The sequence below is a fragment of the Epinephelus lanceolatus genome, chromosome 1, assembly GCF_041903045.1.
Source record: "Epinephelus lanceolatus isolate andai-2023 chromosome 1, ASM4190304v1, whole genome shotgun sequence".
Lineage (NCBI taxonomy): Eukaryota > Metazoa > Chordata > Actinopteri > Perciformes > Serranidae > Epinephelus > Epinephelus lanceolatus.
The window spans coordinates 41,931,613-41,956,483 of NC_135734.1; the positions used below are offsets into that span (position 1 = coordinate 41,931,613).

The 24,871-nt window shown below is 41.4% G+C and overlaps 1 protein-coding gene across 2 annotated transcripts in view; it reads right to left on the reverse strand.

The window, feature by feature from the left end:
- Positions 1–24,871, reverse strand: part of arhgef10la (Rho guanine nucleotide exchange factor (GEF) 10-like a) — a 169,033-nt gene that overhangs the window by 12,545 nt on the left and 131,617 nt on the right. For both annotated transcript variants that reach the window (XM_033627803.2, XM_078170616.1), the window contains 3 exons: positions 21,307–21,521; positions 18,208–18,365; positions 13,888–14,030 (listed from right to left, as the gene is read on the reverse strand). In XM_033627803.2, coding sequence (XP_033483694.1) covers positions 13,888–14,030; positions 18,208–18,365; positions 21,307–21,521 — 516 coding nt within the window. The remainder of the gene's footprint in view (positions 1–13,887; positions 14,031–18,207; positions 18,366–21,306; positions 21,522–24,871) is intronic.

The following is a 24,871-nucleotide window of genomic DNA, read 5'->3' on the forward strand; positions in this document are numbered from 1 at the left end:
ATAATTAATCAAACCATAAATATGTAACTGTCGCCTCCCTCCAGATTCAAAACCACAGGCCAGCGGAGGCACTTCTGTGTGGGTTTTGCAGCTTCCGCCCACGCTCCAAACACACTAAATTTTGTGTATGGTCGTCTGTCTCTGTGTGTCAGCTCTGTGACAATCTGGCAATCTGTCCAGTCCAGTGTATCCCGCCTCTCACCCAGTGTCACCTGGGACAGGCTACAGCCCACCTGCGACCCTGTACCAGCATAAGCTCTTAGGGATAGAGTATAAATCTATATATGGTTACAGTACTAAATACAGAAAAATAAAATTTGAGTCGGGATCAATTAATATTCTTCCTAACTCAGGAGAGTCTCAGAAGCAAGACATTTCTCCATGATCTGTTCAGGAGCGGCTGCGATTGTCACTAAAATGACCATGGTTCACCTTAACAGTCCACCTTAAGTGAGTGAGTGCTAACTTGACTTGTTAAGTTTGGGTGTAACTTCCTTCGCTTTAATCAGCAAGTGGCAAGCAGGACACGGGAACGTGTCTCGATGAGGTGTAACACTTATTCACTGACATATAGCCTTAACCCTGGGTCAACAGGGGGTCCTCAGAGTTACTGCAGGGGGGCAAATTACTGTTTGATATTTGAACTTTAATTTCAATGTATTTTTTTTTTTTAAATTTAGAATAAGTCTGAGAATACACATTCACATGAATCAAACATATTAGCAAAGATAAATAGGTCTATTCATAAAAAAAGAAAAACATGTAATTCACAGTGGCCTTAAGCAAAATTAATAACAGGCTAACTGCTACCCATAAATCCTTGTGCAATAATGTGAGCTAGCAAACGCTACATCACTGTGCGGCACTTATCCATAACGTCAAGTTGAACTAATAGCCAACTGTTTCGTACTACTGAAACATACTGACCAATTAGCCCTATTGTTATTATTTCAAGTGTGCAGACATTCTTGTGAGTCACAATGGACTGTTTTGTTTGGAGTAGGAGACTTACACACCGTCCACCTCAGAAATAAACTCAATTTTGTGCGATATATGACGTAGAGGGTCCCTGCTCTGTTTTCTTGAGCTAAGGGTAAATTGGCCTGAAAAACATTAAGAGACCCCTGGACTAAATTTTCACTGCTACTTTAACTTCATATTCTCTGCTCCAGTCACCACAGCCTCTCTGGTACATGTCACCGTCACACACACACACTAGCTCTCTGGGCTCATTTAATTGCAAACTTGCTAGATAAACAATCTGGCACTGAAATGAGGCACCAAAATCTGCGTTGTGATTCAGTCCGGTAGGTACCGGTAGATTAAGTTCATCTATATGCTTTTAAATGACTAATTTGAAATAATATATTTTAAATCACCTGTAAACTGACAGTACCTGCTACATACCTGCAGTTTATCCTGATAGAGCTGTTTTCCCTCATCTCCCGGGCTTTCTCAGCGTAACAAGCTAAACTAAATGTTTCATATTTAAACAGCCAGCTCAATCTCTGAGCATCATCCATATTTACAAAATCAATATAAACTTTTATCGGACTAAACAAAGCACTGCACAGTTCCCAGTCAAAGGGAGATAGGAGATAATCATTTTCTTTATCAGTCAAACAGCACATCCTCTTTACTTCTTTCAGAGTGACACGCTGTCCAGTTTCAGCAACCAGCGGTAAAATACCAGATCTCAGCTGCACACAAGGATCTTTGCTTTTCAGATAGAATTCTCAGGACTATATATTCATATTGTTTCATCCTAAATGTATGCATGGACGGTTCAGTCCATATATCACCACCACATTGCTCTTTATACTGAGCAAACACAGGATTCTCTCAACAAACAAATGTTGAGCTTTTCATTTTTTTTTTAAGAAATGCTTCACCGAACCCACAGTTACAGGACAATGTGCACACATCTCTTGACCAAGAGCCAATCATTTGTTTATAGAAATATCTCTTTCTATATTTTTCTCCTATATCAAACCCTGTAACTTTCTCTGATGAATAACAGCTACATGGGAAGAAATGCAATCACCCACATCGTCGACAAAGGACATTATTTCCATGATGGAAAATGAATCATTTCTAAAAATGAAAGGTTAGCTCTCTCTGGAATCTTCTTCTGGTCCTTTAAACAAACCAGACGTTTTGGGGGGATTTTTCTCCATGCAATTTTTATTTTCAAAAATAGCTTTGGTCTTTCATATTTTAGCCCACCATTCTGTACGGAGTTTAGCAACATCACAATGATTTATCCTTAAAACTATAAAATCCACAAACAAAGGGAAGAAGAATTAAAGAGTGAAAGATTAGAAAAAAAGGTAGACGAGGAGAAAGGAAACACTTTATGTAAATGAATCAAACACACACAAATTAAAGCAACAAAGGGAAGTCATGACTGTTCTGACTGTGTCGTGCTTCATAATAGGACACACATTGATAACAGCTTTTAATTGGTATGCCAATTACTGTGACAGCCACTTCAAAGTTGTGTTCATTCATGTCAAAACATTACAAGAGAGCTGTCATGATTATATCATGACACGCGGAGGTCAGCAGACACTCCCTTGAATCTTGCATTCAGTCGTTGCTCCACACTTGCTTCTCTGTAAATAAACTCTAACTGTGCCTCCTAATTTTGTAATTTACAGAGTCCCTGACACACGGGGCATATTTTTGCATCATTCCCCTGGCTTCTATCTTTTTAAGAGCACAATGGGAAAAGGAGAGTTTCAGGCACATAGTCTTAATGAGTAGCTTGAAATAAATGCAATGAGCCTTATCATGGAAACACATGCAGCCCCTGCGGTCCAAGGCGTGACAAGGGTTGGTTTGGGCATCATCTTGGAACTCATATCACTGTCAATGCACAAGTTGCATGAGGCTGGGCAATTAGTCAGTGAGCGCGGGTGAGCGAAGATGAGAATGCAACCCCCTCCCCCCCAACCACCGGCACCCCAACCCCAGTGCACCGGCGGACAGGGATTACCACCTGTTTGTGTGCCCTTGCCAGTGGGTCCTCCTTTGTTTGAAATTAGGGAAAAGGAGAGAAGCCTTTGATGTGTTTTCTCTTTTAATTGACTCCTCAGCAGTGGGTGCCTGCTCCGCCAGGGAAAGGATGTGCAATGCATCTCTTCATTTTTCAAGTGCAGCCATCAAAAAATTAGATATCCATAATAAAAAGGCAAATTTCACCTTCAATAACCCATTGCAATTCAAATAAGTTGACAAGTTGGTAAAGAAAAACACGGCCCCACTGCGCTGTATATGCTGCATAATTATCACATTAATCATTATCAAGCGTGGTGGCTCTGAACGGGACTTCCAGCTAATCAATGGCTGACACGCTGCAATTGTTAGATGCCATCTTGCTCACCATATGTTTGAAACCACCTGGAAGGCACTGTGGGAAGCTAAATGTACATATATAGTCCCATTTGGCTGGGATACACAAGAAAAAAAGTGCCTGAAAGTGTGTTTTAAATCATTTAAGATTTGGAAGAAAACAATGTTTTCGCATGAATATCAACTCACATCTAAGACCAAACATGTTAACGCTTGTCGTTCTGTGTCAAATGCGGGATAAGTACAAGCCTCAGCTGTTGCCCCCAACCAACAACCTGGTATTAGTCTGCTGAATCCAGCGCTGCTTACTGAGATGAGGTGGTCAGTGAAGCTTGACAGTAGTAATGTGCCCTTTACACTAAAGTCGGCAGTGTCACACTAACAGCAACATCCCTCCACCAGCAGTGGGAAATAACAGCAGAGCTAAAGCCGCAAACACTACAGCTGGTCTGAACAGCTCATTAGTCCTTCATTACGCCAGGTGACAAGGTGTCTTTGTCCTTTCCTGAGCGCTAAGTCCACATCTCCTCTCTGAGCTATGGGGAGGGAGTTGAGTGGACATGTGAGTGATAGGAGGAAGCAGGTAGAAAGAGAAATGGTAATGGGAAGAGGAAGGAACAAGGCTTGCCAGTCAGTATTGATCAAAGGCTGTATGTCCATGCATGTCCTACTTTGTTAAGGTTTGGTTACGACTTTCTACAGAGGGTTGAAGTTTGTGAGGCTCTGAAATATTACATGGATTGGGCTTTAGAAACTCACAAAGGAAGCTGAGGAGTGTCTGAAATCATGGCACAAATGTTGGTAGGTTTGAGCAAAATGATGTGTGGAAGTGTGTAAAAATCAAACAAACAGCGCACTGCATCATCATCAGATTCAAATCAGCCCCTACTGTGCGACTATCCACAAAATAAAAATATTATTTGATTGGTTGAGATTTTCTCCTCATTTTCTCCCCAATTAAGTTGTTTCAAATTCCCATTGCTTGCCATGATTCCCGCTGCTACAGAGCCCCTTTAGCTGGCCTGATGGGAATGTAAAAAGAGTTTGTCATTTTGCAGTTCTACTGATGTACCCAGGTTTCTTCTTCTTCTTTTTTTTTGCAAGAATGAATCCATTTAAATTAATTTTCACCTTTTTTTTTGCACACCAACAAGTGGTGTCGTCTTGCACAAGGACACTGATGACCATAATTTACTGTAAATAGGTTCCTTTAGTGCGGAGGAGAGCTCACAACATGCCTGTAATTAGTTTCAACAATTGACTAATATTAAGTCCTGCCCCCCTTAGTTAGTGTTTCTAGGTCAGACAAGTTTGACCACACATAAATAAATGAATAAAAAAATGAGATGCTGTTTCTGTTTAGATGGAAGCTTCAGTGTGTATTAGATAGTTTCAAAGAGGCCAACAGCAAGGATGGATGTGTGATGACAGGATATATTCACAATGGGATGCTAAACTTCATGTATAATCAAATAAATAACACCCAATATAGGGCTGTGAGATTCACATCTCAGTATTTTCAGGCTGAACAGCCATATATTTGATATATATCTTGGCATTTTCTACGAAATGGGCTACATGTTCAGTTGCAAGTCAAAGCCACATTTGAGATGTCACAAGCACTTTTAGAAAAACAGACTGTGATCAAAATAAAATGCAAAGACAGGGATGTTATTCCCTGTTTGAAAATGTAAAGACAACACAACATGTAACGAAAAATCAAATAAATAGCAGGGCTGGATGTTACGTTTTTGCACACAGCACTGGAGCTACAGAAGTTTAGTTTTAAACTATAACATGAGGTGGAAGTAAAAAATAATTTTCCATGGTCTTTCAAGTGAATCTAGTGCTGGAAAAACGTTTAAATATTTTATATATTAAGACTATTTATCTTATTTATGCACAGAGCATCAAAAGGTTGAAGGAGAAAAGGAGCAAGAAACACTTCAGATACTTTGTCCGTTACGCTGACATTGTTGAAATGTCTGAAACATTTTTTAAAGACATCTGACGTCTGCATCCAGGTGCTGTCTCACTGTCACACAATAGACTACAACTACCAAAAAAAAAAACGGTGAGACGCTATGATCCACCTCACACACAAACTAGCAAACAAACCCTCACCTGACACCTGACACAATCAAGCAGCTGTCTCCCACACATGCAGCGCAGCGCTGTACTGCACGTGCTGCTGCACTAATTTAATTCATCTCACAGACTGATTTAGCGTAGCACGTACAACATATAGACCAATGTCGCACTGTAGACTAATTAACAGACAGATTAAACAGAGTAGCAGCTCTGTTTCTCTTAGTGTTGCTGGAGAACTTGTGAGTGAGTGAGTGAGTGAGTGAGTGAGTGAGTGAGTGAGGCGGAGCTGTGCGGAGAGTGTGAGAGAGGAGAGATGCAACTGGCGTGGCTTTTCAGAAGAATGACGTTACGTAATGAACGCAACCTGACCCTATATCGATACAAACGGAGTTGTCTAAATCTATATCTCCCTTGAAATTATATTGATATATTGTGCGTTGTCATTATAATGCCCAACCCTAACCAAAAGTTATTTCAGGGCCCCACACAGACTTACCAGATAAAATAAACAAAGGAACATCAGCCCTGATCTGGCTAATGATATCATCTTAAAACTACATCAGCAATCAACCTTTCTGTCCTTTTCTAAATCTCGTTAATGTTACCAGAGAAATAAGAAGGAAGCAAACCTGGCTGACATTACGCTAACTCCTCTTGATGTAGCTATATGTTAACTGGCTAGTTAGCCAGTGACTTGCTAATCTAAGATGTGACGTGTCCATGAAGATTGTGACACCAATGCTTGGCCAGTAAAAGTCACAACTGCACCTGCTCTATAGGCCACACAGTGCGAAGCAGTGACAATCACCCAGTCATTTTACAACAAGTACTTTAACTATTTTGGCCTCATGCGCCACTGAGCAGCTTTCATAGGAAGGAACAGGGCCTGCCTCCAACGCTGTATCCAGTTCTCTTTATACATCCATGGTCTGTTGTAGCGAGGGCATGACCCACCCTACTCTCCCTCTGATTGGCTAGTACTCATTGCCTTTGTTGGTTGGGCTTTGCATTGACTTTGTATGTAATCTCGCCATGCAAAATGCTCACTTCATGTCTGGTGTGAACATATAAGGATGTCAGGGCGAGCCAGTCAGAGGCAGAGAAGGGCGGGATATGCATTCAGAAAAAGAAACAAGCAAAGCGGAGGGTGGACACTAGGGTCGGGGTGGCGTTTGTATGAGAACCGCTGTATGACCGCAGTGCACAGCAGTGGTGACAACCTAGCCAGCGGGATACACACACAGGGACTGTCATATGCTGACATGCATGTGCCGCCGGATGGTCTACCACAGCAACAAACAGAAAAGCTCAGAAAACCACACACACAGGGAGTGTGACTTCATCCTCTGCTCAAGAAGCCATTACTCCACTATATCTTTACATATCAAATAGTTGCTTGCTGCTTTATTAATGCTCTGAACATCATACCTAGCTACCTTTAACTCTCAGTCTTGTTTCCAAGTAATTTCCTTGGTTTAAACCTCTGTGGTAATATCTTATAGTCAAAACTGTCAAAGGTATCATTTTAAGGCTTTGTGGGCTTGTTACAGGATATCTGCATCTTAAGACTGATGAAACAGCTTTGAAATCCTCAAATTCCTTCAGCCATATTTATCTAACTCTTTCCTTGCAGCGATTCTATTGCTAAGGTTTTGTCAGCACTATAATTTTCATGTATCCCCACTGGGGTGGAGTGTACATAATCAAATAGTACAAAGCTGAGAGTACACACACATTTTAAAGTGGTGATGATCCTTTGGGTTTCTGTTGCAGGCGATTTCAACCACATGGTAAGTATACGGCCGTGTTTACCCAAAACAGACAGAGAAGGTTGTATTTAAATAATACTGTGTCATCAAAGCTTTGACTGTGAAGAAAAAAGTGCCCAAATCAACCAGTATGGTGCAACGATCAGCAGTGTCAAACGAGACAGCCTACAGTGTCCAGCAAAGTCCTGGATAAATGATTCAAATGTGCAGCAAATCAGACAAAGCGGTGAACATCCACAGGAGAAAACAACGGGAAGAAGTGAAGTGAATTTGAGTCCACGACCCTCTAGCCTCGCTCCGAGTCATATCTCTCGCTACAGGTTCTAAGTGCCGCTTCTCCAGATCCTGGATATGCACCGCAGCCCCTGTGATGTCAGCCCTCTTGAGTCCATATTAGTGGAGAAGACAAGGTTAGCAAAGAAGTAACCAGAGCTGACCTGTTAAGCTCTGTGGGAGATACAGTGAACCAGAACTGTGCCTCCTCTGCGTGGCCATTCAGCTGATTAAGCTCGTATCTCTGGAGGACTGGGCGAGGGAACGGAGGTGAAGGAATAAAAGGAGACATTCCTAGCTCAGCTCACTCCTGATTATGAAGATCTAGAGGCAGACTCAATAAGCAGCTATCTCAGCACTGATCATCCAGATTTTTCAGCTGCTTTTTCTTAATTGATGCAACTTTAAACAGAACTAAAATTACCACCTTGCAATTGCGCGTACCAGTCAAGTTACAACCATGTCTCTTCGGACTCATATGTATCCATGACAGTTGACAGTGTTTCAAATATGCAGCCCAGAAGATCTTTATAATAAGCAGTTTGAAGGGGACACCCAAGATTACCGTCACCAATTCAGTATCTGACAAAATGGCTAACCCCCTTCTGTTCCTGACTTATGGCGTTGAATTATGGCCAGAAATGTGTTTTTGTAGATAATTATGATGCCGCAGTGAAGTTGACCTTTGACCTTACGGATATTTAATGTCATTACTTCATCACTTTACTCTTATAGACATTTGTCTGAATTTTCTGTCATAATTAGCACATGAATTCTTGAGTTATGGCCAAAAACATGTTTTGTGAGGTCACAGAGAGCTTGACCTTCGCCCACCATATTTTAATCAGTTCATCCGTGAGTTCAAGTGGATGTTTATGCCAAATTTGAGAAAATTCTCTCAAGTGCTTGGGACTGCTGTGGCTCAGAGGCAGAGCTGGTTGCCCACCAATTAAAAGATCAGCATTCCAATCACAGGCTCCTCCAGTCTGCATGTGAAAGCGTCCTCGGGCAAGATACTGAACCCCATGTTGATCCCAATGCCTGTTCCATTGGTGTGTGGGTGTGTTGAAATCTGGATAGCAGGTGGCACCATGTATGGTAGCCTCAGCAACCAGTGTGTGAATGGGTGAATGTGATGTTGTGTAAAAGCTCTTTGAGCGTTTGGAAGACTAGGAAGACGTTCTACCAGTGCAGTCCATTTACCATTTACCTTATTAAAATATCACCTTCACTAGAATTAGATCGATGAAAGTTCAAAGGAATCTTTGACCACCAAAATCTAATCACTTTATAGTAGAGTTATAGTGAACATTTTTGCCAAATTTGAAATTGTTGGCCTGTCATCTTTGTCTCCCCTGCAGGTGGTGCAGAATGCTGCAGCGAGACTCCTCACTGGTGCCAGAAAAAGAGACAGCATTACATCAGTGGTAGCATCCCTGCACTGGCTACCTATCAAATACTGGGCTGGTTTTAGGGTTCTTCTTTTTTGTAGGATTTTTTTTTGGGCATTTTGCCTTTAATGGACAGGAGAGCCAAGTGTCAAAGGGGAGAGAGAGGGGATGACATGCAGCAAAGAGCCACAGGCTGGACTCAAACCCGGGCCGCTGCGGCAAGAGCCTTGTACATGGGGCGCCTGCTCTATCCACTAAGCCACCGACGCCCCCATTTTAGGGTTCTTCTATTTGTTTTTAATGCCATACATGGGCTGGCACCTCAGTATATTGCTCAACTTCTCTGCCCTTACTCCAGCTCACAACATTTTAGATCTTCAGAACAATGTCTTTTCACTGTCCTATGTACGAGGCTGGTGCGTAAGGGAGACCGTGTCTTTGTGTTACCTGCTCCAGAGCTTCGGAATAGCCTTCCGCTCTCGCCCTTCACTGACACTTTTAAGACAAATCTTAAGACACACGTTTTCAGTGACCTTTACGCCGGATTTCCACCGGATGCGTGTCCATTGCGGAACGGCAGCGCTGGTTATCCACTGCGTGCTCCGCCATTCGTCAATACCCACCAGCTGCGTTTGCTGTGCGGAGCGGTGCAGCTCCGCCGGAAGACATCTCGGTGCACTGCCGTGATTAATATCTCCTCGTCCATGGCGTTAACGGGGTGAAATGATGTCTGAAAACCTCTGACCTGTTGACTTCAGGCCTGCCTCTGCCCATTATGTAGTTTTCAAGGTGTAGTGCAGGGAAATATGATCCGCGTGAACACTGTGTATTTTGTTTTGAAAATTAACCGGATGTTTTATCGTGTTTCTGTGCACGACTTCCTGCCCCGCACGATCTGCTCTGTGCTGAATTGCTGCGTTGTTCTCCGGCGTCCGGCGTCCGGCAAAAATAGAAGTCTGCGTATCTGTTGCGGAGGGCTCCGGAGTGCCGGAGCTGTGACGGAGCCGGAACGCAGCACAGCCGCAGCTGGTGGAAACACACACATTGACTAGTATTGAATCCTACTGCCGTTCCGGAGCGGAGACGCAACCAACACGCATCTGGTGGAAGGCCGTTGTTCTTAGGGCTTATTTATGCTCTCTTTACGTACGAAAATGTATACGTCCGTTTCAAACGATGTTACCGTCACTGCCCACATACTTCCATGCGCCCTTTATGTTGGCATGGGTGTTAACCAATATATCCACCAGGAGGCAGCCCAGCGTCAAAAGTTTATGACAAAAACAAACTCAAAAACAAACATGGCGACTGTGGAGGAGATATTGATAATGTACCTCTTGCATAAAAGACAAAAACAGAGGCAGCATTGTAGGAGGCAGTGGTCGTGAGGCCGTTAAATACATCGCGACTGGAGGACGGAGAATTCTTTTCTCTAGTACTGCCGATGAGAAATATTAAATTGTTATTTCTTCTTCGTGTCTCACTAAAGCTGCGTATCGGGTAGTGACAGCAACACTGCCCCCACGGTTCCCGGTGGTACTGCTCTGTTTGGCCCGTATCTGTAAGCTTTATTTTATAATATTTGAGTATTCTATAATCTTTTTACATATAAAATTCTTCTTACCGGTGTTACACTGTTTTTGCTGTGACCTTGACCCTTCAGGTCATTGCTGAGTCCAAGTGGACGTTTCTGCCAAATTTGAAGAAGTGCCCTCAAGGCCTTTTTGAGATATTGCCTTCAGGACAATTGGACAGACATACGGGCGGACGGACAACCTGAAAACTATAATGCCTCCAGCCACAGCTGTTGCCACATATAAATGTAAATGCATGATAATATATGTATATGTAAAATGAATGCATGCACATATTAACTCTGTACTTAACAAGATTACATATTTGCTGCTTTGCTGAATGTTGCTTTTCTGCAGGTTTTATATTTGGCATAAGGTCGACGAAAACATCTGTAAACAAAGGTTGTACATTTGCCACTTGACCTATTTTTCTCTCTCTCACAATGTAGCTCATTTACATTGAAAATGAAAGCGAATTTATAGGATGTGGGCGACACATGCATTTTGTTTACTGTTAGGGTTTTAGTTTGTACAGTTGTATTTGTAGATGTCATCAACTTGTATTTATCCAGGGAAGGTTTGCTTAGCACACATGCTCCTTTCCAACAAAAGACCTTCTATCCATTTACAGAGCAAGACAAACTCACATCTGGGAGCTATAATTAAATGGTAATGGTTTGCAGTTTGGTATCTGAATACCATATTAACATTACCCAGAAGAGTTTATTTCCTGTCATTCATTATTGTCTAGCACCGCGCGAGAAGACCCCCCCCTCATACACCTCTAATGACATGGCGTGCAGATGAACACCTTAGAGAATGACTACACAAAAATGGAAAGCATGACAGAAACAACACCCAGGATGATCCTCTGCACATAATGGTGAGCATCCCTGTGCCATAACTCAGAGCTCAGAGCACTAGAGCTAAATGTAGCTTATTTGTGTGTGAGAGCGCCAACAAACATTGTATGAATCTACAAAGAGTTTGATTCGTTGTCCGCGCCGCAGCTCCAGGCAGTAAATCTTGATGACATCACAGATTACAATGCTGGCTCTCTGAGGCTGTGTGCATAAATCTTTTTAGAAAATGAAAGGAGAGGATTTTTTTCCTCAAGTGCCGCAAAAAATCCCATCAAAACAAATAAATAAAGACCCCTGTCGAGCTGTTTCATGTATGAACTCATCCATTTACGTCTTCAGACCATGTTTCAGGGAAGACTGAGGATATTTACCTGCTGGGGAAAGGAGGAGAGTTGACCTTGTAAATAAAGATGGAAGTAATATAACACATTTCCTTGAAGCATATTCCGTAATTTATCGGATCTTAAAGTTTTGATGAATGAGTGCCAATTTAGGGAGCAAACATGATCAAGGGCTGCACAAGAAAAGTGCAGTAGCAAGTTGTGCACCGAAACTGCAAGCTTTAGACAACAGCACTACCACTAATGACACAATGTATTTGTCACGACACTTGGTAGGTGCTCCTAGCTGCCATGCACCCAGTATTTTTCTACAAGTTGTCATACATGCCCTGAAAGATGCTTATAAAGGGGGGCACAGTTTGATGCTGTAGCAAAGTAATGCATTTATTGTAAGCTACTGAAGGTGAAAGTACTGACTGCGTAGCTTCTATAACATGTGTTATCACTCTTCTCATGACTTAAGACAATAAAAGTAAGGGAAAATAAGACAGGTATCTTTCATGATACTGTCTACTGACAGTTTTTTTCTCTTTTCTTTCAGTGGTAGGTTGTTTTTGCTGGTGCTTTGTTGTAATATGCTCTGTACAATAAAGCAATCCATTGTAGCACTCATGGCTTTCTCTTTTTAAATGTTATCAACCCTCACACTGGCTGCCATTCAGGGGTTTTGATGTGTCACACACTTATAATTCCCACGTACAAATGGCAAGTTCCCCCCCCATTAGTTCCCCATGAAGATTTTTTAAAATTAAATTAAACTAAATTACATTTTTTAGCTACAGTTTGTCACCTTATTAGGAAATGTGTGTACACAACCTACTGATACAGTCAATTAAAAATTCATTCATAACTTTTTGTATAGTATAATGTGTGGTTATCGCAAAATCCCACAGCACACCTGGACTGGCATTCCAGCACACCACGAGAACCACTGGGTTAGACAATATTTCGGAACAAAAGATTTTGAATTGATAAATATTATGATCTTATTATGATCATATGATCTCGCCTCACAGCAAGAGGGTTCTGGATTTAAACCCACCAGCTAGCTGGGGCCCATCTGTGTGGAGTTCTCCCCGTGTCAGTGTGGGTTTTCTCTGGGTTCTCAGGTTTCCTCCCACAGTCCAAAGACATACAGGTTAGGTTAAAATGTGACTCTAAATTGTCAGAATGTAATATTTAGGAGCCACGACAATGTTGGGACAGCTTGTTTTGTTTTGACTTTGTGAGTCTGTGGGTGTGTCGTCATGGTGAAATGTGGTCCTGGTGACACTAATTGCGGCAGAACTACCACAGAAGCAATTTGGTGTATTTTGCCAGACGTTTATATGTCTGTCTCTGTGGAGAGATTTTGTCAATGCAATTACACTGCAACCATGTAAGTTGCAGTCACAAAACTGTTCATATGCTTGGTTGAGATCAAAACGAAGAAATGGGTGCTGTCCTAGCAAGTGGGCCGGAATTGGGGGGATAGGAGGTATGTGAGAGGACACTGGTCCCCACCTTACACCCCTGGCTCACTAAATTTTGCAGCTGTTTAGCTGAGATCACAATGGTCCGAGCAGGAGCACCTGAAGAAGGGAAGGGGCCATTGCTCCCCCACTTTTACGTCCCTGGCTGACCTTTGCTTTAAATCGTGCATCGCTGTACTGTGTTTAGAGCGACCTCATCACAAGATGAGCTCTAGTTTTTGCAGTGTATGCCACACAACGTGACTATTTACATCCAGTTCCAGTTATTTCCAGACAAAAGACATGTTTTTAATAGAATGTCCCTTAAAAACACTGAATACACAGACAGAAAATGAACAGTGAAACATGTTCCATAATCTAATAAATATAGGTTAAGTTAACAAACCATGCCCATGACCGCGTTGAAAACACTGATAAAAGCAAAAAAAATCTATACATATTTATTTTCACAAGACATTTAGCACATAAAACACTTTTTTTTCTTATCAGCCTTTAGGATAAGGGTACTTATTTTATCAATAAGCCTACTTCTATGTAAATGACTCAAAATTTCAAAAGGCAGTGTGAACTGATGGAGCGACAGTCTCTTTACATTTATCAGCAGCCACTTGAATCTCTGTTCGTTGCTTCCTCTTTCAGGAGGAATATCCATTTAAATAATGCACAATTCTGAAAATATGCTCAGATGGAAGCAGCATTTTCTTTTAGCTACAAGGTAAACTGCAACATTATGTGGCCAGTAATAATTTAGTCATTTACCTGAGTGGCGAGGCTGGAGACATCCATGGCTGTGACAGAGTTCCCGCAGCTTGCCCACAATGAGTCATCTAACACTAACAGTGTCCTCACTGGTTCTGTGCCGAGGCTTACACATCTGCTGGAGTCTTGGTCCCAGAAATCATCTGAGGGAAAAAAAAAATGCTCAAAACTACAAGCAACATATAACAAGAACGTGAGGAAGCCCTTTAATAAGTGTCTATTATCACTGCTAGGCTACAAGTTTTATTAATAAACTCTGAACACATGCCCCACTTCTGTTTGAACACTGTCACATTGAGGAAGGCAATTAAATTAAATTCTTCCCACTTGTATCACAGCAAGTTGGCTTGGTGTTTACTTTCAAAATTCTCTTAAAGCTATTTAACATTGTTGAGCAAATACTGAAGCACGAGTGGAGAGGGCTCACAGCCGAGCCTCGCTTCCTCACGCTCGGATGTGAAAACAGCCATGTGAGAGAGAAGGAACAACAGGTTGACCACATAAAGACTGTGACTTCCATTTCAATCAACACACTGTGCAGCACAACGTTTGCACCCTTGCCACCCACATGCTAATGAGTCTGGTGTACGCTTTAATCCACCCTCTGCTTGGTTCTTCTCTATCGCGTGCTGCCTCGCTCTCTCTTTGTGCTTCATCAGTGTAAAAATGAAGCAGACCTTTCTTCTTTGAGTTTTAATCACGGGGACAACGTTACAGCGACCACATTATAAAGTGAATTACATAAGCATTTCCTTTGCTATGCGTTAATGAAGCAAAATTAGAGAACGGAGTGCACCCAGCCATTTAATTAACATTTTGAGTTGTTTATTTCTGCCTTTCATAGCAGAATAGCTTTACAATGCCTTCTGACTTCCACAGGTTAATTGCTTGGCATGTTGTAAAGGTCATTTTTCCACCTTTTCAAAATTCACTCTTGTAAATGTCCCTCCGGCCCCTTGCGCTAAGCAAGATCATGCAGACGCTTCTCCCTCTTTAATGCAGCAAGGGACCAAAATCTACCCCGCTTCCTTTTGCAAAATATTGTCATTGTAAGTAGACATGATGTCTGATGTGTATATCTGTGTGACAAAAGCTGGAGCACATAATTCACTACAGAACAACTTGCTTCGTGATACAAGTCTTAACTGAAGCCTTGGCATTTCCTGGCTGCTTCAGACTTGTCTTTAAACAGTCGCACACTAGTCAAGGGCATAAATCTTTAACAGATGTGCCGAATCCACAAACATTCCCCGGCACCCTCCAGAGCTTTTCTCCTGTCCTTTTTTTTATATACAAAGCATGAATAGTAATATTTAATCGGCAAGCAGCAGCTTGGTGTAATTAATCATCCTTTCTGCTTGGGAGGAGAGAGGAGCACAGGAGGAAGGCAGGCGTGTTGACATACTGTGGCCAGGTAAGAGGAACCCAGTGATAGAGCTATTGTGCTCCCGCTGGCTGTGAAGGCTGCAAACCACTGCTGAGATGGTGTGAAGCCCCCCTGGCCCTGTGCGATGCCTGACTGAACATGGCATGCCGTTGACCCACCGGTGAAGTGGTATTTTCATATTTACAGTGGGTGTGAATATCAGTAAGAACGGGAAGTCAAGTACAAAGGGAAAGTGATTCTGAGTCAAACTCAGTCTGAAATTAATGTCATTTTTCCAAATAATCTCATTCTGAAAATGGTCCTCATGAAAATCAGCATCAGGCGATTGGTAAATGAGATGACATCAGCGATGGCAGTGGCCGATGTTTTTCTGTTGTGTCACATTAATTTTGAGCAGGCTAAAAAACCTCGAGACTAACAGCCACAAACTTAAATTAATGAGCAGGTACAAGAAGAACACAATGACTGTTTGACTAATGGGCTCTGTGATCTTATTGTTGTGTGATGAGATTACTTGTAGCAGCCGGTGTCATGCTGTCCTGAAGACAATGGAAAATGTGTTTGTGACGAACAGAAACTTCCCGTTTGGTACAAAAGGACGCCTCAGAGGATGCACTTCATTGTTTCCCTGATAGTGCTACATTGTGAATCTGTTTTAAAATCAGCAGAGCTAATTATCGTTAGCTCTACGCAGCCGGTGGTCGCAACTAACAGCACACGGAGGTTGCACTATGTGGCATTATGATGTGTTCAAGCTCTATTCAGTAAACATGAGTATAAGACAAAAGTAAACTATAATGTTCTAATGATTTGTTTAATGTAATCTTATAAAATGTTGTTTTTGGTGAGAAACTTAAATAATTACAGCTGTTTGAAATAGAGATGAGTTTATGTTTTTGCAGCAATAGAAAACAGATATTAGAGAGGAAATCATGATATATAAAATATAGTAAAAGGCTTTGGAAGCTGTTATTTCTTTTTTTATATATCACGGGTCACTGAATAAATTTGTAGGTACAAAATAATCAACATAAAGAGTTGGTATCGGTATAAGTATTGGTGCAGAATTTAAAAATCGGTGCATCCCCAGTGGAAACCACTTTTAGTAATAAAATGAATTACTACAAGCGGATTATTATTGCAACTTTTTTTTTCCTTTGTCTTTATTTCTCATGCAGATTACCATCTAACTGTCATCTGTACATTTATTATATAAATATTCCTTATCTGCTGCGAGGGTCCTAAGAACAGAGGGATGTCGTATGCTGTAAAGCCCTCTGAGGCAAATTGTGATTTGTGATATTGGGCTTTATAAATAAAATTGATTGATTGATAAAGTCATAAAATGGACAGCTTCTATTGACTGTTTCAAAATACAGTACAGCTGGTACGGGAACATTACGTGACCCCGAATGCACTTGACAAGGGAGGCTTCAACCACAGGTGCTCTCCCAGTGCACGTTTGTGTTCTGCCTCCATCACCAGCAGCCATGGCTGTTTCTCATTCTTTGAGTAGGTAGCCTGAGGAGCACTAAGTTTCACTGCTGTGTTTTCTTAGCTCGTTTTTGGCAGTTTGTCTTAATTTTGAGGAGACTACATTTTTGTTTTTGTTTTTTATTGAGAGAAAAGTACTTCCGTTCTCCCATCATGATTTCAATGTGCACACAGCACCAGCCTGTGAATTACTGTAGTTTTATTTCTATTTTTGTCCATATTTTGTGATTTATAGGGTTGTCTACCATTCACATCTGAACTGATACTGGTCCCAGTTCCTGTACCTGGATCTCAGTACTGGTACCCAACCTGGTACCTTTTTTCGGTACTTTACTTTTTCTGTAATAACAAAAAATGTAATTTTTGAACAAGCTGCAGGGGTGACGACTGAAACACAATTCTGCTCCACTGCTCTTTTCTAATCACACATACACCTAATCTTTGTCTTGTTTTATCTGTCTGCTTGTGCCTGTTTATATAGAAGTCTTACTAGGATATTACTAAAATAATATTAGAAATCAGATCAGACACTGGCAGGTCGGCGCTGCAGGGATGGTTCTGGCTTGCTGGGAAGCTGATGGAACGGCCTTGGAGCTTCAGGACGCTTCTGGCTCCTGTCTTAAGTTGAACTTGGAGCCTCCGCGGAGCTCTATTGCTGGCCTCAGAGCTCTACGGCTGGCTTCCAGGCTATGAGGCTCTTCCTGGCACTACCGCCTCTTGTTTAAGCCCAGCGTTCTCACCCAGGTCGGTGTGCTCTCAGGTACCAAAAATTGGCACCACTAGATTTAACATCAATCGGGACTCTGTAGTACTGACGTAATTCGCTCGGTACCCTTAATTATATCGAGTATGAATGTATAAAAAGACCCAAAATGAAGCATTTGTATAGGAATGATCCTGTCCCAAGAGTTCTGATCCATATAGGCAGCTGATCACTGATAGCGTTTTCCACTATAATTATTTCCCTGTAGGAAAAAAACATTTTTTTTGAAGCCCATTAGAAATTTACAATAAAAAATGTTTCAGTACATTTCATGGTCACATCTCATTATGAGCCAAAAGCTAGGGTACCTATCTACATAAGCAAAATGGATATGAATAAAACACTGGATGACCTCAACAATAATTAACCAACAAAGGTATAAGAAATGTAATTTACTGGGAATTGAATAGATCCTGTTTGTCTAATTGTGTTTGCATTACATTGGTAGAATTAACACACAATGAAAGTCCTTATTTCTTGTATATACAAGACATACAAGTTTATTAATTAGTATTTAGAAAATGTCCATCATATTTGACCACATAACACACATTTATAAAAAAGTACCACTGTCAAATATACGTTCCCTCTTGCCCAATCGACCATACAGGGCAACAGGCAGACACAAACCTACAGCCATCAGTCTGAATCCAAAGCAACCTTGAAAGCACCTTACCGTTGTTACCTCTTCCGTATACCATCACGGTCCCGTTCCGCAGGCCGGCGAACAGGAAGCGAGAGGAGTGCTTCAGGCACAGCACAGGGCAGCCCTCTGGGTTATGGAGGGTCAACAGGCATTGTGCTGCAGTGTCCACACTGCCGTAGACCAGTATGCTGGAAGAACAAAAGCAGCACAAGCCAACATGATAAATGAGCGTCATTTGAAATGACAGAGTGCCTCGTTTTCATGCAGTTTGATTTAACAGTGCACTTTGGAGCACAGCATTGTGTATGTGCAACCACTCCGTCTTTCTTGTGTTTGAAATGCCATCTGAACTTTGCTGCATCTTATTGTCTTCTTCAGAATGACAAATGCGCATCGCTGTTTGTTTCTCTGTCTGAGAAGAAAATGTTAAGTAGCATTGGAGCTGACAGTCTTTCGAGTGCGCTAAAATGCTGAAATTGTCTTTTTTATTTTACCGTATGTCTTTTTTCTTTTTCCCTGGACAGACACTTGCAGTGAAAGCGAATGAGTCAGCAAAAAAAAAAACTGCTGACATATGATTTAGGCTCCTATACAAATGACTAAACACTACTGTAAATGAAAATTACGGAAAAGTGGTGACACAATGGCTAAATCTGAAATTCAAGAATACTCTCAACAAACAAACAAACAAACAAGCAATTTATTCACAGTAACTGTGACAGTAGACTGAGATTAAACCTATCCTCTGTTACACACAGAGGGGATCAGAAGATTTATTGGATTTGAAAATGAAACTGTGATCTTAGCAGCAGTGGCTGTATTGACGCTGTGTTGGGGGTATCAACTCTGATTTTTTGCTTTGATGAAATATTGACAAGCAAATCTATACTGTTGGACATCTCAGGGGACCATAACAAAGGATAATACAAAGGATATTATTTTACAACAGAAGCTGTGGAGTATACTGAAAATAAAACATTTGTGTTCTTATCTTTATATTTGTGTTTCTTTTTAGCAATAAATCTGTTTCCAATGAATCAGATTTAATAACCTGACCTAGTTTAATATCACCAGAAAAAAGCTTTTTTTCTCTTTTTCTTCATGTGTCTGTGGCGTTCTGTCATTTAACATTGGATGCTATGACATTAATCACAATATTACCCTGCTATTATCAAAATGTGCTTAAAACTATTAAAATAGTACTTAAACCTACTGGAATTGTGTTTGTATTGCATCATGGATATAACACACATCTGTTTTTAGTGAACAAAAGATATGATATATTAAGATATGGCGACAGGCTATTGGTTTTAGAGTGACTGGAAAGATACCGTTTCCACCTGTGGGAACTCAAAATAAAACAGGAAATCAATATAAGCAAGCTGTTAGCAAGCTAGATGGCTTTTCAAGTAACCTGTGAGGATATTCAACCTAACTGCTGAGAGAAATGTTGGCACTGCACATCTCAGCAAACCAAGGATACGTTATATTTGTACATTATTGCGCTGCTAATACATTGAGAATTAATGTTTTTTCGGTTTCTGGGTTTAGTTAAAAACATTTGGTTACTGTTAGAAAAAGATTTTATTAGTAAAATACTTGCTTTTGATGGCACAATTGACCCTTTGCTAAGCCCCGCCTCTTTACAATGGTCAAGCTGTGGAAGCTAGCATGGTGCCTGCACTGTAACTAACTGAACTCCCTGTGGAAATATAAGCAATTTTTTTGGTAAACGAAAAAGTGAAACCAGAGAGAAGCATACAGTAGGGTCAACAATATGTGTTTGGAGGATATATCCAGGATGTAAAACCCACTCAGCGGCAAAAACAGGCTAAAAAGCTAAAGATGGTTAGAAGCTAAAACTTAAAGGTAGGATCTGGAGGATTTTCAAACAAAACAAAATATAGACATATACAAATGAAATCCTGCTTAATCATCACCTATGGGCTTCTGCTCATGTGTGGTGGTGACTCTGTTTCCAGAGCTCCTGCCCTTTAACTGTATTTTGATGTTTTTGTGAGCTCGGACTGTTTCTGGGCGGAGATTTCCCCAGCCAATGACAGAGCGCAGGTGCCGTGCCCGAGCGTGTCCGAGTGTGTCCGAGTGTGCACCAGCGCGAGCCTTGCCTGAACCTCTTCTGTGAAGCCTTCTTCCGTACCTCCGGGCTCTGTACACCCGAGAGAGTTGAGCCTGATAGGAGGGGCCGAATTTGAATGTGTGTTTACAAACAGCAACTGGAAAATCCTCCAGACCCTACCTTTAAATATAGGCTACAGATTACATAAGTGAACCGCCACATTGCTGGCGATTGTGACAGTTTCAAGGGAAAGAACGGCAATATTCAACCAGTGGTGTGTTATCACAATGTGTGCAAATGAACGGTGTTTGGCTTCTCCCGTGCCTCCAGCAGCCGGACCCCCACCATCGGACATGCAGGGAGCTCCGAGGGAAGCCAAACAACGTTCATCTGAACACAGTGCGACAACACACAAAGGGTTGAATATCAGCAAAGTTGGTCGGCCTTTAATCACTGTCAAAATCATCAAAAAGTAGGCTATACCCTCAGGAGCTAGCTAGTGAGCTAGCTAACCCTACACTTTTTGGTGTTTGACTTTGGAATGGGGAAGAAACGTTTATCTTCTTCCAACCTCTCCAGGTAACAAGTATCATTAACACACGTTTTGCTTGAAATCCACAAAACCAGCTTGAAAATGAAAGAAATCTGAAACGATCACGACAGTCGATGGAGCACTGCCATGTTGTTGTCAGACCCTTGTCGGAGCTGGCCAAAGCTACACTATAATTGGCAAGTCTACATTTGAGGGACATTTTTGGCCAAAAATGCAGAAATGTTTAGGTAAAAAAAAACGACTGCTTTTTGTGGCACTGTACTGGCAGGAAATGCAGCTATACATACAATATGATACATATAAAAAGTACAAATGCAATGTATCCATGGTTTACAGAAATGTACCTTGCCAACATTTTCCTCTAGCGACTAGGCTGAGATATTCACGATTATCCCCATAACAGAAATTCACCATGATCAACTTATTTGATTTAGCAACTGAGTGTTTTTTTTTTTTTTTTTTTTATAAAATCATCCCATATCTGTGATTAGTCTCTCACCGCCCATCGTCTAATCCAACACAAATGTTGGCGCCGATCCCTGAAGTGGCTTTGTGAACTCCAGCCTCTGTTTCATCAGTTGGAGAAGGTTCTGGCACGTATTCCAGGCATCGGACAGCAGAACCTACCTGCAGGCACTTTACAGTCCTTGGCATGGGCCTGTTGAGGGAAAATATCTCTATGTGCCCATGCGAACCATCTCCTCCACCAGCCACCTGTGGGGAGAAAAAAAACCTGGTTGAAAAAAGGTCAGGACCCCATGTTAAGCTGTACCAATGGACTGAATCATAATGCCACGGGTAATAAACTATTCTGCTGAAACTGAAAAAAAAAGAGATAGAAAGAGCAGAGAGCAGAACCAGGCCAGCCTCCCTTAGATCATGCTTGCAATGTGCGTTCTCTGTCTTAATCAAATTGTGGAGGCCAGAGGATAATGTGTCTTTGGTTAAACATTCTCTACCTGTCAGCAATTTAGATTTCAAAAAAGTTCAAATCAATTATCCTTTCAGACCTTGTCGTTTGTAGTCCTCCCTCACTTCTTTTTTTCCTGAATATCACTTAGAATTTTAAACACATTATGTAATGGATTCACAATGTCATCTCTAGAACATCAAACAATTCTTATAACTCTGCGATCTTTTCATCAGCGAAGAACAGAGGGGCTCTCGTAAGTTTCTGAAAGGCTCTGAGTTGCTTATCAATGAGGTTTTTTTTTTTATGAGTTTACAAGATCAAGTCATTGATCTATTGCTCGAGTCAGTTCATTATAAAATGAAAATAAAATGATTTTCAATTCATTGAACTGACATTTGATATTAACATGTCCAAGGTCACACTGAACACTGAAAGGCGCTGCTCTCACACCGAAGAATAAGCAAACATGAGAGCAAACAGACTGAGCTTTTGACAGCTGGGAGCATTCAGTGTCTCAATTTGGACCAAGTTTGAACCAATATGTGCCTGAAGATGTCTGTCTCTTTTAGAAAAGAGACTTGTTTGTTTGGTAGGTCTCTAACAAACAAGAAAGCAACCTTATATGTTATCAAAAAAGGTCCAACAATCATGCCAAGCTTCCCAAGGTGATTGACACCCCACAGGCTGAGTGTCTGCCTCAATAGAAGCTTGATTTCCTATGTACCACATTTATATTGGCCTTTGTGTAAGCCTGTCAAAGCCAATGCTGAGAAAAGGAAAACAGCAGGAACCCTCCACCCTATCTCTAATGCAATTCCAATTAAGGTGGCATTGCTCCCATTCCTAAACAATTAATGTGTCGCCGTGGGTTTTCAATATGATATCAGTCATTGCTCGTGCACAAAGCCTAGGTGGATTGTCCAGACAAAATGCAACGTCCTCCTTGGAAAAAGGAGCACGGCTGCTTGCTGCTAGACACCGCAGATTTATTCTCCGTATGAATCACATCGTGTGAATGTGACATGAGCTAAATATAGTCTTTAGCTCTTCTCCTCCACGCTCACCCTTATTTGCATGCAATCATTTGTTTGATTTGTATCAGCGTGCAGAATCTGGACAGGAGCGATCCTGTGGGCTCTTGAGAATGAGCCAGAACAAATAATGGTCTGTTGCACAGCGTGAAAAAAAAGATACGAGGGACTTATCTTGCAGCGAGGAGCCCAAAAGAAGAAGAAGAAAAAAAAAAGAGCGGCTTCAAGTGACTCTGTGTAACCAGAGCCAGAGGCAAGGCCCCCTCACCCAGACTCCCCCCACAATTTATAAATTCAACTGTCCATCTGTGCCTCCCAAACCCCTGCACACACAACCACCACCACTATCCCCGTCAACCAACACTTTCCCCTCCTCTCTCTGTTTCTCCTCGCCTGATATCCAGTGCAAATACTGTGTCCTGACAAAGTCATCACTACTTATTTAGAGAAATAGATATCTGGAGTCGTGCCCTGGGCAGATCCCTGCTCTCAGCTTGGGAGAAGCAAAAACTTCCCAAAAAGTAAATGCTCTGCCAGCATTAATTAGATTGCTCTGGACGCAGTGAGGTAGCGTGGGAGAATAGTCATGATGGCACACTCTGTTCAATTGTATTTGTCACATTAAGAAGCCAAAACTGTGGGTCACCAGATTGTTGATGTACTCTGAAACGGATGCATTTCAAGTTCCCCATCACTGACACTTGCTGTGAATTCTAACTCCCTGAATAAGTGCAGAAAAAGAGAAACATAACAGCAGATTTAATGGAGGCTTTATCTAAAAATGAGATGTAGGATGGAAAAAGTGGGACAAGGAAGGTGAAGGCAAACAGGGAAACACTGGGGCATCAGGCTGATTAGACACAATGTCATTACTCTGATCAAAGCACACAGAAATCCCCATAGCCCATCTCACTTTAACATGATTAGTGTCATCCCTTATTTGACAAGCCTGCCAGGGAGGTAGAACCAACTGGGGGCGGGAACGCTCAGCCACTAATTATTCTTGCTGGATCAGCAAGCCTTCACTATTATTTTTTAGCAGCTAACAGTTTGTTTCTGCTTTGGTAACATGTTGTATTGTATAGTACGTAACAATCACTGTCCTTGAAGGTCAGATGTGCCCAGTACTCAAGGAGCTACTTGTCCTGTTTGCAAGGTCGGTCCCCAAGAACTTCTAACTAATGTTTTGCTGAGTAAAGTGACTCTTGAGATTTGAATTCCATTTAGTGCGAATTGTCCGCTGAAAATGTGAAAGGCCACTTTCTTCAGTGAAAGGCCTCCTGGCCGAATCCCATTTCAAACTTACAGATAGCATTCAACACAAAGGAGCTGCACTCCTTGGGTCTCTCTATAGACACACAAGATATTGTAATGCAATAAGTGTACCAAAGTTTGTTTAGAATATTAAATGTGACTGCCTCTAAATACAAAAATGCAATTAGAATTCAATCAAGAGGTGCATTTTCATTGTTTACTGAGCATTGCTCTGTTTCAGTAAATCTCAGTAAACATTTTCCTTCTCGAAGATTCAGATTCAAACTCTTTCTTCTTTTGAGGAAAACTTGCTTTTAATGCAAAGACTAATTGCAGTGAGAGCTTGGACTCAAGTTAGGCACATTATAAAATGTTGATTTGAAATTTAATATAAACTTAACTCACTTCAAACTAGACTCCCTGTTGAGTTGACTTTAAAACTGAAAACTTTCAAGTACTAAGTTTTGACCAGGTCAAATCCCAGAACATTAAAAAAGAATGAATAGGACAGCAACAGGTGGGGATTGATGGTCACACACATTACATATTTGATTATTAGGTCTAATAGGGAGTTGTTCTAAGACAGGAGTAGGCATGCAACTATGTGGCCCTTTAGCTAGTAGGCGATTTGAGAGGAGACAAGGTGGGATGTCATCCATACTTGTAGGCAAAATAACCCAAATGTGTCCCCCATGGTAACCTGCCATCCCTCTTTATCCTGTCCTACAATCCGGACTTAGACCTGTGACCAATAAATTATTGAAAATTATTACTCTACACTGGACAAAAACATAAACACAACACTTTTGTTTTTGCTCCCATTTTTCACAGGTTTAAGTTAAACATCTAAGACATTTTTATGTAAA